This window comes from Meleagris gallopavo, chromosome Z, assembly GCF_000146605.3.
Source record: "Meleagris gallopavo isolate NT-WF06-2002-E0010 breed Aviagen turkey brand Nicholas breeding stock chromosome Z, Turkey_5.1, whole genome shotgun sequence".
Taxonomy (NCBI): domain Eukaryota; kingdom Metazoa; phylum Chordata; class Aves; order Galliformes; family Phasianidae; genus Meleagris; species Meleagris gallopavo.
Window position 1 is genome coordinate 65,029,412 of NC_015041.2, and position 13,709 is coordinate 65,043,120.

The window sequence follows — 13,709 nt, forward strand, 5'->3', positions numbered from 1 at the left end:
ACCAATAACAAAATCAGTACAGAGGGTTTTGTTGTTATGATAAGCAGCAATTAGGTGCTTTAAGCCCAGCAATATGTTCTACGGGATCCAAACTTATTCTTCAGTGTTAAGCTCTGCTCTTATATATCAATTTGATCTGTTACACAGACATAAGAGGATTTGTAATTTGAGGCTTCTTTCTGGTTAGAGGATGAAGAAGGGCTGGAATCCATTTAAGTACATACCAACAGTGAAAGGAGGCAAATGCTGAGGAACTGAGGAAACCTGTCCTGAAGAGCTGGCTGAGCTGGAGAGACTGATTTAGGAGAACTGCATGACCCTGATGTTACATTTACAACAGGCACATGGCAGCTGGGACAACGTCTGCAGGGCTGTGTCAAAGTTTTAATCATTGACAATTGTCGGTATTGCTGTAAAAATACAGAAGGCCCCATGTTTTGTCTTTGTTATCTAAAAGGAAAGGAAAACAAAAGTTTTTGTGTCACCTATAGTTGTTCTATCTATTAGCTGAGAGAATGGAAGAGCAGCTGATTGGCACTGATATTTCCCAGGCAAAGTGAGGGCTGGGGAAAGTAATGGTGTTGCTGGTAGTGTATCTGCTTTCTGTTAAGCACGCTGAGATGAAACAGCAAATTATATATTAGAGATGGCATTCTCTCCTTTCAAAAGGCAGTGATTGCTACATTTAACCCTTAAATCTATTCAAAACCTTGACAGAAGTTTGCTGAAGTCCCACAAATAATCGATAGAGCAATTTTTTGTCTCTTAAATGTGAAGCTTTTAAAAATAATAAAGACATCTTTGAAAAGACAAGCTAGGCTGTTTCAGGGTTAGGTCTGTTGCTGTATGTAGTTGGGGGTGGTGAGTGAGAAGGATTATTTAGGCACTGTCTTTGTTCCATTCTGCAGGTTTATAACCCCAAAATAAAATTGCAAATGTTTTTGGCAGTCATCTTCCAAGCACAGATGGCTTTCCTCCCAGTTTTGGCAAGCGTGATTTCAGTATAAAATTGAGCAATTATTAGAAAGTGAAATATTGCATGATATAATACTGCTACCACCAGCATCAACATCGTAACAAATGGTGTTCATTGTTTCTGGTGCTGCCTGAGAGAGCTTGTGCCACTGTTGTTACCCTTTCCTCTAAAACACGTACCTTTGCTATTCCTGGTGATGCACAGAAAGAGGGATGGAAAAGAGCAGATGCTTCAGCAAGGAACCGTGGCTATTTTCTCATTTGCTTTGGCTCTATATTTCAATGCAAATATCACTGAACAGGTGGCTGATGAGGCCCCCGTGGACTGTTTACAGTGAAGGTTACAACCAAAATCGATAGGCCTGAGATGCTTCTAATTCCATCTGGGAGATGTTCATCTTCCATCTGACTGTTCCCTCTCTGAACAACAGCATCCTATTAAGGCTGCATTCATCAGGGATGTCCTGCCCAGGTCAGCAGAAGATTTCTCCTATTTAGGCCTCCATTTGTTCTCTGTGTTTTCTTTTCATACTGCACTGGATCAAACAGTAATGTTGATCTTGACAGGTTGATAGCATTAGGCATGCTGAGTTTTGCCTATTGACTTGACACCTGCTACTACCATTCTGCAGGCCGAGGCTCATCAGTTCTGCATGAGGGTTGTCCAAATCTTTTCAGCTTATCACTTACTGAGGCAGGAAGTAATGATGTTACATATCATAGTTGACATTATGGTGCTTGATATATGGCCTTGCAAAAAGGGAGAGGAAAGCTGGTGAGAACTCATGATTGCATAGACCTGAACAAAATAAGCAGATACCTGAAACTCACTGAAAAAGTATTTTATTTTGCATAAATTCGGCAGATTATAATGGGAAGTTCTGCATGGCCCCTGTGTCTGTTCCATCCAACTGGTAATAAAGTTTGTATTATTCTTTTTAATAAAGGTAAATGCTGTTGATTGCTATATGAGGCAAAATCACTCTCGTTGGAGTCTTTCCCTTGGGCCTAATTGTCACATCTGGCGTGCAGCCCACAGCAGCTGGGCAATGAGTAAGCAGTGCTGAATCCAATTAAAACGGCAGTAAAGCATGTATAGCAGAGGGCACCCATTCATTCCTCTTACAGCTGGGGAAAGCTCTCTGATATGCAGAGAAAGTTAGGGAGGATGTGCTTCAACATGTAAGTAAGGGTCAAAAAGAATGTTGGAGGGGTGGGAGCCTCCCTTGGGCACTGGCAGCATTCGGGGAAGGCCCTGAGTTACCATGTGCTGATTGCCCAATACGTTCACACACCAGTCTCCTCGGTATAAGGGCCAGATACCTGGAGTGCTAGAGTGCTTTTTTGGCCACATAAAATGAACAGCCAGCTGTAGAGACAACAGGAGTGGGACAGGAGAGGAAAGATGAATGACGGTGGCACTGCTGGTCACAAAAAGATGTTGGTAGTGGTGATGGGCAAAGAGCTGGCATTAAGTCTCTGTGGCCATCTGTACCAGCATTCAGGTGGCTGAGCAGCAGTGACTAGTTAGGGCAACGACAGTAGAAACTGAGTTGGCCAACCTGGCCAATGCCTTGCCATGTGCCAATTCAGTTATCATGTCTGGCACTGTGGTGCATCTTGCTGTCAGCCACTTGTCTCTCCTGTCTTCAGAGCTCCCCCAAGCACTTGCTGAGCTTTTGTTCACTCACATCTGCCTGATCCCATGGTGCTGTTAAGCCTGGGCTTCTTGCACAATCCCTTCTGCTGCCGGGTGCAGCCACATGAGGTGCTTGTGGGGTGATCAGCCCACCACCCAAATAAGCACAGACAACAAATGCACTCCAGAACAGCTCCACAGCACTTGCTGCCCTCATTGTATGAAAGCTGCAGCCTGCAGGTTGTATTCCTGTCTTGTTATTGCTGCTGTTGTTGTTGTTGTTGTGTTGTTACTAATTCCTTTCCCCAACTTGCAAAAAACTCGTCTATCACTTTCTAGGAACTGTGAACATATAAAGGTAAATAGCAGTAAGAATGTCCTCCACTCAGATATTCAAAGGCTTTGTAAGCCAGAAAAGGCAAAGGTTTCTTGTCAGTGTCAGATGGCTGATCTGTACTGTAGTAGGGAACAGAATTCAGGTTGGGTGGCTGGTTTCTGCACCGTGCCTTCGGCATGGCAAAGCATGTGTGTGCATGTGTGTGGATCAGTGCGTGCTTTTTATTATGAATAGGTAAATCTCTAAGTCTCTTACAGTGAGACAGTGTCTGAGTTACTTGCGTGCTTTTAAAGCTCTTATTGCCAGAAAATCTCATTTATTTTTTACCTCTTACACAATTCATTTTCTCTTCTTTTTTTTTTTTTTGCTGTCATTTTGCTTTTCCTAGTGTAAGAGATGATGAATCTAATAAGATGGGCTATTTGTTGAGTATTTTGTGGGTCAGTTCACAGGTGATGCTACTTTTTCTGGTCATATGTTTTTTCTTATGCAGTTGTTCAAATTCATCAAGCTTCAATTTTTTATTTCCTTGTTATTTGGTTAAATACTATCCCTTTTTACGATGCTTCCAGGCTATTGAAGGAGGGTAAGTTACTACCACATGTTTGTGGAAAGAAAAGATTTTAAGACTGTCATGGTTTTTCATGGCCATTAAGTTTTCTGGTCTTGGTTCATGCCTAACACAGACCATTCTATTTTAACTGGTAATTCTCACATTAAGTCTAATAATTTGTGGATTGAAGTGCAGCTGTTCTGCGTGAACACATCCCATCATATTATAAAGAAAGTCTGTAAGAAATGAATATAACAAGATCTGTCCATTACTGATCAGGCTTAGTGTGTCATGGGAAAGTTTTGACACGGTTACATACTCTGATTTTACTTGGGGTTTTACAGGAGAAGCAGAACATAGCGTGAGGTCAAGGCAGAAAGATGGGAGTTTTTCTAACATGGAAGACTGTCTCTTCTGATAGTGATTTATAGATGTGTCATTGCTGTTGCTGCTGAATTTGTGCTTGAGATCAAATATGGCTGTATGCTTTTATAGAATATACCAGGGAGTTAGCACTTTCTTGTAAGGCTTTTTGAGTGATGGATCTAACCTTGCTGGAGTTTACTAGCTGCAAATACGATAGTCCTGTTATGAGAGTAGCCTTGCAGTAGCCATCCGTTCATTCCCTCAGCCAAGCAGTTATTCTACACATACGTGTGTCGATTCATTTTCTGAGGAAGTTTTCAGTAAGCTTACGTAAATGTAAAGCAATTGCACTGTACTGGTATCCTACTCAGATCTGATTGATTCCCTTTTGGGCTGCACAATACAAGCAGGAAAATATTATAGCTAAGAAGGCAAAATTTTGATTTCCATGTGTATTAAGAGTTTTTATAGGTTATTAACACTTAATCGCATTATGGCAAAAAGGAAGGAACATAGAATAACAAGAAAAAGTCATATTATATAAATATCTCAAGTCACCAAATTCAGTAAGAAGAATCTGAGCACCGAAGTACATTGCATGAAGTTCTGTTTATATTGTTCTTAGGAATGAAAAAAGAGGAGTAGTTGGCTTTTTGGAAGAAATCTGGTCTATGCCATCAGCTTAAATGCTACAAGTCATGCATTAGGCATAAACCATCTACTGCTTAGGCTGTGTTCCAGGGGTCTGCTAAAGAAAGAACAGTGCCACAACTCACTCTTTTTTTGACTACTGGCTTCCCTTAAAGCAGCAATAACCATATTTTGAACAGGGAGAATGGGGTTTCTGAGAGCCAGTTCTTAATCTATGTGGCATAGTGCAGGCATGTCCAACCCACAGAACACGGGGCATGAACAGACCATCACAGCTCACAGTGCAGCTGCCCCCAGCCCTGTGCTGTCATTGCTATGCAGTGATTGCTCAACAACAACCAAATAGTGGTGTGCAATTGGCACTGTCTGGGCTGAAACCAGAACACAGAAAGGATGCAGTGCGGTGCCAGCTCAAGGTACGGCAAAAAATTGCATGCATTTAGATACACTGGCTGAACACATTCCTGTGAACAAAGAATAGGCAGCCTTGCTTTTGGTTTTGATACAGGAATTTGAGAATAGGTTTCAAGATTGCTGAATAAATCATCAATTTATATGGGTAACTCCATTTTCAGTTGACTAAATACATGATCAGCAAATTTTCAAATGGAATGTGTAGAGTTGCAATCTGCTCAAAAATCTCTCTGTTCTTGTCTCCCTCCTAGACTTGTACAAGACCTGTCTTACCAGAGAAAGATATCCCTCACTTCACAATCACACCTTATTCATGTCATCACTTTTTAGCAGTGTGCACATTTTGAATAATTACTTTCAAGGACAAAGTAGTTCAGGAAGAGTAAAATTTCATCAAAAATCTCTGATGAACATTGTGAGAACACACCAAGAACTGGAACCACTGCCATTGGAACAGACTGATGTCATAGTTACACCAAAACATAGTCAAATGTCCCAATAGTTCTATGTTTCTACTGCTCTCATTTCTTAATGTTAAAATATTAACAGTTAAAATAAATTTTGTCACTCATATGAATTAACTGTATAATATATTTTACAAAGGCTGCTCCAAAAGCAATGCCTCCTATTTTATCATGTTGACCCGCAAAATCAGAGGTGGATGTTGGTGGTATGATTGGTGGTATTGAACCTTCCCACCAATATTCCATTACATTCTGTTGCTCTGTGAGATGGACTTCTGGCATGAAAATGCGTATGAAGTAAAGGAGTGGAACTGAATTCTTCCATGCAGAAAAAGTGGCATCCAATGACATTCATTGACACTTACTGAGTTTTTATAGAGACCAACAGTGCTGTCACCTCCCGTGGAGCAGATTTTGATGAGTATTCCATGCAGGCTCTTGTTTATCAGTGGCAAAAAGCACGTAGCTAATGGTGGTGACTATACTGAAAAATAGTGTTTTGTAGCTGAGAACGTGCTCCATCAAATAGTTACTGTGTTGACTGTAACTGCAGTTTCCATGGAAATGAATACGAGGCATTACATAAATGCAGCCCAAGACAATTTCTCTTCACCCAGGCAAGCACAAAGGTTGGGCAGCCATGGCTTACTGAAAGCCAAAATGAACTACAGTGATTTTCACTGACTGAAGTTTTCTCTACGGACATTTACAAAATGTTTATTTTGAGATGGTACCTGCACTCACCCAGTATCACCACATATCTACTCTTGCTTCCTCCACCTCTGTGCTTAGAAGCTATTTTTTATTAGAAGTAGCTTAAGCACAGTTGCACTTGAGAACATTTGCATCAGTCCCAAGAGCCCAACCAAGGTTCAGGACTTGCTGAAAAGGATATTTGTCCTAAAAATAAGTGTAGCCTTCTTTAATCAGCACTTTTCTGAAATTCCACTCTGACCGTGCAGATCTTTCCACCATTGTAAGAGCAACAAAAATAACACTATGCTTGAATTTTCTTGCAAAAACTTACCTTAGGTGTAGCTTGTGTCCTATTCAATTTTTTTTTTTTAATGGCATAGACACTGGTAGAGATTTACAGTCTACTCCAAATGCAGGCAGATAGAAGCAGGCATTTTGCATTGGTTTGTGTGAATTCCAACAAGGATGTTAACACTACAGCAACAGAGAACTGCTCTTCTTTTTCTCTCTCCTCCTCTCTTTTCCTCCACAGGAGATACCCCTAAGAATGACAGGGAATTCCATTCTCAGAACCTATTGATCTAATCTCTATTAGGAGGCAATATAACAGCTCATTTGTTAGCTAACAGTTTTCAGGTAAAAGAAAAAAGATTTGGTCCAATAACTTGTACATAAAATGACAGCATAAGTTTGTTAGATGCTGTTCATTTGCCTGTCAGCAGTCTCTGGTATATATTTATGTGAAACAGTACGCATGTTTTAATGAGAAGAGTGTGATGGTGTAAAATCACCCACAAGAAAAGTTTTTCAGGCTCTAAGGTGAAGTGGCAGCAGTATGCATACAGCACCTTAATGCCTTCCTGGTAGGAACACATAGATAACGGAGGATGTGCTGACAGGGAGTAGCAGTAAGCAGCTGTTCTGCTCCAGAGTCAGGCTCACTGTGAGCCGGGTGGTCTGGATTGCTGTTCTGCAGGCTGATGCTGTGAGTGAATAAGGCTCAAGAGGAAGAACTGAATCGTTTAATAAGTTTGTTCCTGTTAAGTAAGCGTAAGGTCATGTGCTTTTCAGAATACAGTTTTCCACTGGACTGCAACAATTTCAAGAAAATAATTCAAATTTATTTTTGTGTTAATACTGGATACTTTGTTTAGTCACTTTCCAGTGACAGAACTTTAAAGGTGGCAAAATTACATTTCAAAGAATTATGTGAAGAGAAAGAAATTAATCCACCTAATGCAAGCCTTAGCTCTAATTCAAACCTTTGGAAAGGAACTATTTCAAAGTACTGTGTTTATTTCTCCTAGTTTCTACTATGGGCATCCCCAAGGAACCCAAATGAGGTTTCACTGGGCATGGAAACAGAAAGAAAATTCGTGCACTGGAGCACTAGCAGTAAAGGCAAAATGTAAAAGGTGATTAAAGAGACAAATGGAGAAAAAAGGCAAAGAAAGCATCTGCAGGCAGGTGTAACTGTGTCAGTAATCACATACAGCTATCACCCAGCCAGTGCTAGATAGGAAGGCTTCTCTTGGGGCTCGTATGTGCTATCTCCCACCTTGCATTCTCAAACAAGGTATAACAGACAGACATTTCTGTATTGTGTTGTATTTACTGTTGCTGTTTTAATTCTTTGCCATCACTCTGACACTTCGCTCATGTCAGTCATTGGCTCACGTTAGATTTTCTTTTTCTTTAGTCTCAGCTTAACTCAGGCTCAGTTATTTTTTTAATAGACGTAGAGAATCAGCCAAGTTTCCAGTTTGTGTTTGAGTCATAGTCACAGAATACAATAAATCATTTGTCCTCATGAGCTATATTGCACTGCAACAGATTCTCTATTCCAGTGCAGTTAGAGGAGCAGAAAATTTACTTAAAAGCAAATATATAATAAGGGAAATTAATTATTGTGACATTTTGAATTGGATATGAGATGAGAAATCAGCTATGTCTAAGAAATTGCAAATGAAAATGTAACACTGAAGACATGTAAAGCCCTTTTTGTTGCTTTTTTTGTTCTGTTTTGTTTTGGTTTTTGGTATAGAGAAAGGAGACGTTGTTATCTAATATTAAATGATGCTTCAGAAGAGCAAGTTAGCACATTGTTTTCCAAATTAAGTTTCAAAGTCTGTATAGGTTATGAAGTTTGACTTTCTGCCCGTAAATGTGGAGTGACTGACAGACTACTGTAAAAATGCCTTTATTCAAAAGGAATCTTTGGCAAATAGCATCAAAGGTTTAAAACTCTGGAAGGGATGAAAAGAAAACCCCACTTTTACCCCGATTTTCCCTGCAGATCAATGCCTGTGTGAAATTTGCCTGGGAATTATGAGCTATTTACTGTATTATGCACTGTTTTCTTTCACTGTTTCTAAAGGCTCCTGTGGTTCCTTTCACATTCAAGATTTAGGGATATTTTTATACATGAAATGTGAATGAATGAATGCATTGGTGGAACACAAGGGAAAAATGCTGGTTTTAGACAGTTCTGCTCTCCCTTATTTTATCACAAGTTGGAGTATTGGTTTTCTGGCATCTAAATTTATGGGTACATATTTTTCTGCCAAAGCCAACTGACATGTTCTGCATGCTCCATCAAGCTCTTTCTGTATTTCGTCACTTGATTCACAGCTCCACAGGATATGAATCAGTCCTGAAGCATAACCCTCTATCTCTTCTTAACCAGAATAATGTAGTGTGTTTTTTATTTACTTACTGTGTATGTCATCATCTAATTACGCAAACCAAAGAGTGTACAGTCTCAGTATTTGCAGTAAAACTCGTGTCAGCTATTGATCAGCGCAGGGCATGAAGTTTCTCTGTTGCATATGAACAGCTTACACAGATGCTAAAGCCTGTGTTCAACCAAGAACCCGCTGCAGCATGGAGCTGAGGCATGGGCTAGAGGGGAAATGGCCTGCTTGGACAGTTTCTTTTTAGAAAATCATCACAGCTCCTCAGTTACAGAAAGAGGCTTGAGGAGAGGTAAAGCTCTCTCTATATTGTTTTCAGTTTTGGGCCCCTAACTGCAAGAAAGATAGTGAGTTGCTCAATCACGTGCAGAAAGGAGACTAGAAAGCAAGACATGTATGTGATAGCCAAGAGATGCTGTTTAGTCTGGAAAAAATGGAAGCTGAGGAGAGTACTTATTTCTGTCTCCATCTATTCAAAAGGAGCAAAGAGGGTTTTGGTCTATTTCTGACCAGTGACAGGACATGGGGAAACAGTCTTAAGTTGTATCGGAGGAGGTATAGACTGGACATTAGGAAGAGTTTCTCACGGAGATAGTAGGTTTTGGAACAGGCTGCTGAGGGAAAGGGTGGAATCCCAATCCCTAAAGATATTTGAGAAATAGAGTTGGAGGTTGGACTTGATGATCTTGAACGTCTTTTCCAAACAAAACGATTCCTTCTGTTGATGCTTTTTGCATTTCTTTGTGCACTGGTTGAAACTGAATCCCTTAAAGCCTTTGTTTATTTTCCACAGTGTGAAGTGAAGAAGTAAAGTCTCCCAGCTGAACTACTATGAGGTCAGAAGCCTTGCTGCTATATTTCACACTGCTACACTTTGCTGGGGCTGGTTTCCCAGAAGATTCTGAGCCGATCAGTATTTCGCATGGCAACTGTAAGTACAAGAGGCCTTCATTTGCTTGGAAATAATCAGTAGACTTCAAATTGACAGTATTTTGTTATGCTGTGAATAAATAACGTTGTTTTTCCTCATCCCTCCCAGATCAACCAATTTACATTCTCAGATAATAAGAACAAGAACTTCTTATCTTGACTTATGACAGGTGGATGGTGGGCTGTTTGATTCTCCAAAGCCATAGCCTTTTTCCTCCTCAAACAGATCCTTTTATAGCATAATTAGACCGCATATTTGTTTTATCCAGAAGCAGATGAGGGAAATTTTTTTCCTCCTCCATTATCAAGTAGTTATTCACCTGCCCTGTGAAACTGTAGGTCTGGATAACCAGTGGCTCGTCTTAGTAGCACACTAAAATAACAGAGCTTTAAAAATAATTGGTTGAGCTAGTACAAATAACCAATCTTAGTTCTTTGAACTCTGCTGTATTCCACTTTAGCATTTGGCCTTTTTGGCTAGAAATGTAGATTTATTTTTTTTAAATAAGACGAAGAATCTTTTGTAACAGAAACCCTCTTCTTTCTTACCAACACTTGCTGGCAAACTCTCCAAAATCAAGGGTCACACAGACAGCTGCAAGACAGTATTGAGATTTGCTGACAAAACAGGTGGAGAGCTTTCTATGGATTTTACCATGCAAGTCAGATTTAACATAAGTGATTCTTCACATTTGCCACAGCTCAATTGCAATTATTCCAGAGAAAAGTATTCTGAAGTCCCAAAGTTTGAGATGTTTAATAGGAAGTATTTAGCATGTGAGTCTGTAAAAGTGTGCTAAGAAACAGCAAGTTAGCAATTGTAACTCATATTTAAATCTACTTTGGACCCGGAATTTGATTTTGACATCTGTGGTACTGGAACAAGGCAGAATTACACTATAGAAAACCCTACTGAAACTTATTTAAGGTGACCACCGGGCTTTCAGCAGCAACATTTTTACCTTCCAAATGGTTATGCTGATTGTTTGTGTGAAACATGGGATAAATTCTCTCCAGCACGGCATGCTGAAATGCATGTGAATGTGCAAGCCCCAGCTTTTTCTATTAGATCACTGACTTCCTACAGAGGAAACAGAACTGAATAGAGAACCTAAAAGTTAGAAGTTGTCATTTTGCACGTCTTGGTCAGAAGCATTAGGCTTCTGAACGTAAATCCTGGCTGTACTCTATTAATTTGTTTCCCAAAGAGTTCTCAGCATCCGATTTACAGACTTTCTCACACATGATGTTCTCAAGCGTTTTGTCAAAGTCAGTGCTTCAACCAAACTTGGCAGAGAGAATACTTTTAGAGGACAGCAGCTGAAAAACACCAATGCAGTAACTGAGTTTTTGAAGAATCAGGCTAACTCAAATAGCTGCAGTTTTCTAGGAAAACATATTGATGGGGAAAAGGCTCGTGTAGGGCTTGATGCTAGTCAGATCTGTGTAATGACTAAGCTACCCAGACAATCTGGATCTCCCTTCTTGCACATGTTCAAAAGCTGCCTGGACGTGGTCCTAGGCAACCAGTTCTGGTGACTCTGTTAGAACAGGGAATTAGACCAAATGGCCTTCAGGGATCCCTCAGCCAGTCTTTGCTGCTGTGAATATAAAGAGGTGGCACTTCTGTATTATGATGATTTTCATCAGAGATTTATTCTCCTCTTGTCTTTGCATTTACCTGTACAGCTCCCTAGTTGGCACATCTAAACATCATGATCATGCATTCATTTGTAACCTAACTGCAAAGTGGCTTTTGGTCAAAAATATTCACTATTATTGTAGAGAGAGACTAAATGCTTGTGCTGGTTGGTAGACAGGGGGAAGTAGCTGGCTTGATGACAGCATAAGATCAATAGAAGACTTCCAGTCAGTACTGTTGTTCAGTTTCCAGAAGAATTGCAGTATCAGACTGGTTGCCAAAATAATATGTAGTGACTTTCATTTTTAAAAAGTTTGAGTAGTGGTTACCCACAGTTTCTCAGAAATCCCCGCAGCTGCTGTACAGTATCAGTCCAGTCCTGTAGGAAACCCACTGAGCTGACAATTCGAACCACTCAGAGCCAAGTCTTTTGCTTTAACCACTACTAATCCAGTCACTGTGATGATTGATGGGGCACTGTAAAACTGCTTTGTCCTGCTAGAAACACTTTGGCAGCCAGGAGCCAGCATTTAAAGTCTGCAAGCCGTGAAAGAAAAACTGTGAGAAAGTGCCATCTACCTCTGTGCCAAGAGCTCTAGAGCAGCTTTACATTCTAAAGAAATTCACAGTTCTTGTCTTCTAAAAATATGACTTTCTCCTTTGCAGCCTTAGCCCTCTGTACTAGTACCTTCCTGCCCTAGGATGTGATGCTGGGGGAGAAGAGAAACCACAGATCTCAGCCGTTGCCATGCTAGCATGTGATTTTACTTTGTCTTTTGCTTTTTCTCTGGAACCTTGTTCTTCTTCACTTCCCACAGATACAAGACAGTATCCGGTGTTTGTGGGTCACAAGCCGGGACGGAACACCACGCAGAGGCACCGGCTGGACATCCAGCTGGTCACGGTCATGAACAGAACCCTCTACATTGCTGCTAGGTCAGTAGTCCTCTGCTTCACCACTCCTCACTTGCTTTTCACAGAGAGGGAGGGAGAAGAGGAAGGATATTCTGAGTTTTTCTCTGCCGGGCATGTTATTTTTGAGATTTTCTCACACTCAGACAGAGGTTTGCAGGCTCTTAGTAAGATGTATTGGACACCTTGTTAGTCAGTTAGTTCTGCTAGAAACTGAGCCATCCCTTTCAGGACTTCTCTCCCATTGCTCCATCTCCATTTGAGCCTGGGAAGAGAGAATTTGCAAGACTGTTTGGTGCCATGGAGGAGAGAATCCGTCTTCATTCTGTGATTTCATTCGTGCACATAATTAATTATATGTTTTAGAGAGTGATTCTGTTAGTGCACAAATGCATGTTTGAATAAGAGTCATTAAACTTTAATGTTGCTACTTTAGGCTTATTTTCAGTACCACAAAGCAACAACAAAAAGGTGGGGGTGAGGGAGAAACACATTTTTGCTGCCGTTCTGTTGATGTACTCAGAAAGGTTAATTGAATTTGGTGTTTTGGATTTTTTTGGACTGCTATTCTGTGCAGATACAAATACCTCTTTATAAAAATTGCATGTCAAGCCACTCATTTAGCTAGTGTAGCTCAGCATAGCACTACTAGCTTCGGTGGCACTACACTGATTATACAGCTGCCTGCCTGGCACAGACCCAGCAGTAACTTCCTCTCCACTCCTGTTGGTAGCAAAGGAGGCTGATAATCTCCGAGTGGGAACTACCTGATGGAAACAGGGTGAATTCAGGAAGGGCCAAGATTAACAAGGGTCGGAAGCCCGGCTCAGGTGCTCTTGGACCCAGATCCTGTTTGGGAAAACTGCCCCTCCAGGAGAAGCTTATTTCCTCTCATTTTTCTGGTCCTTCTGCTCCTCAGAAATATGCAGCCTTCTGCGAGCTACAGAAGGCCAGGCTGTTTCTGCAGATGGGAGAGGTGGTGGGTGGGATGGCCAGGGGTGAGGGAACAGCTGCTAAACAGGCACCACTAGCCTGTCCTCAGAGCCCCGATTAAGGCTCCAGGAGCTGTCTGTCGTTCATATCAAGCAGTTCCTTCCCATTTTCTGGGCAATCAGATGTGGCCTGTGGTAGAGAGTAATTCCTGCTTTACAGCAGCCAAGTCACTGGTGCTGTTTTTACATGGTAGTTTCTTTGGCTGCTTGAAAACTGCACTTTCAGCTGCTCGCCTGTAGGCTAAGCACAGCCACCTCAGGCTTCTCACAAACTTCACTTTACATTTCATCCATGTGCCAGAGTTTGGGGCTCTAGCTTAATACCATGCCCTGCTGGCTTCCTTGCACTTTCCCCTACCGTATCATTTATTCCACAAAGCAACAGCAAGAGGTTGGATTTGAAACCAAAGTGTTGAGAGTTTGAGGTTTTTAAGCAGAGAACACT

General features: G+C 41.0%; 1 protein-coding gene across 5 annotated transcripts in view; it reads left to right on the plus strand.

The window, feature by feature from the left end:
* The window catches only part of SEMA6A (semaphorin 6A), a 110,899-nt gene that overhangs the window by 40,125 nt on the left and 57,065 nt on the right, over window positions 1-13,709 (plus strand). For all 5 annotated transcript variants that reach the window (XM_010726212.3, XM_010726207.3, XM_010726208.3 and 2 more), the window contains exons 2-3: window positions 9,582-9,719; window positions 12,179-12,296. In XM_010726212.3, the coding sequence (XP_010724514.1) occupies window positions 9,620-9,719; window positions 12,179-12,296 (218 nt within the window). In that variant the 5' untranslated portion in view covers window positions 9,582-9,619. The remainder of the gene's footprint in view (window positions 1-9,581; window positions 9,720-12,178; window positions 12,297-13,709) is intronic.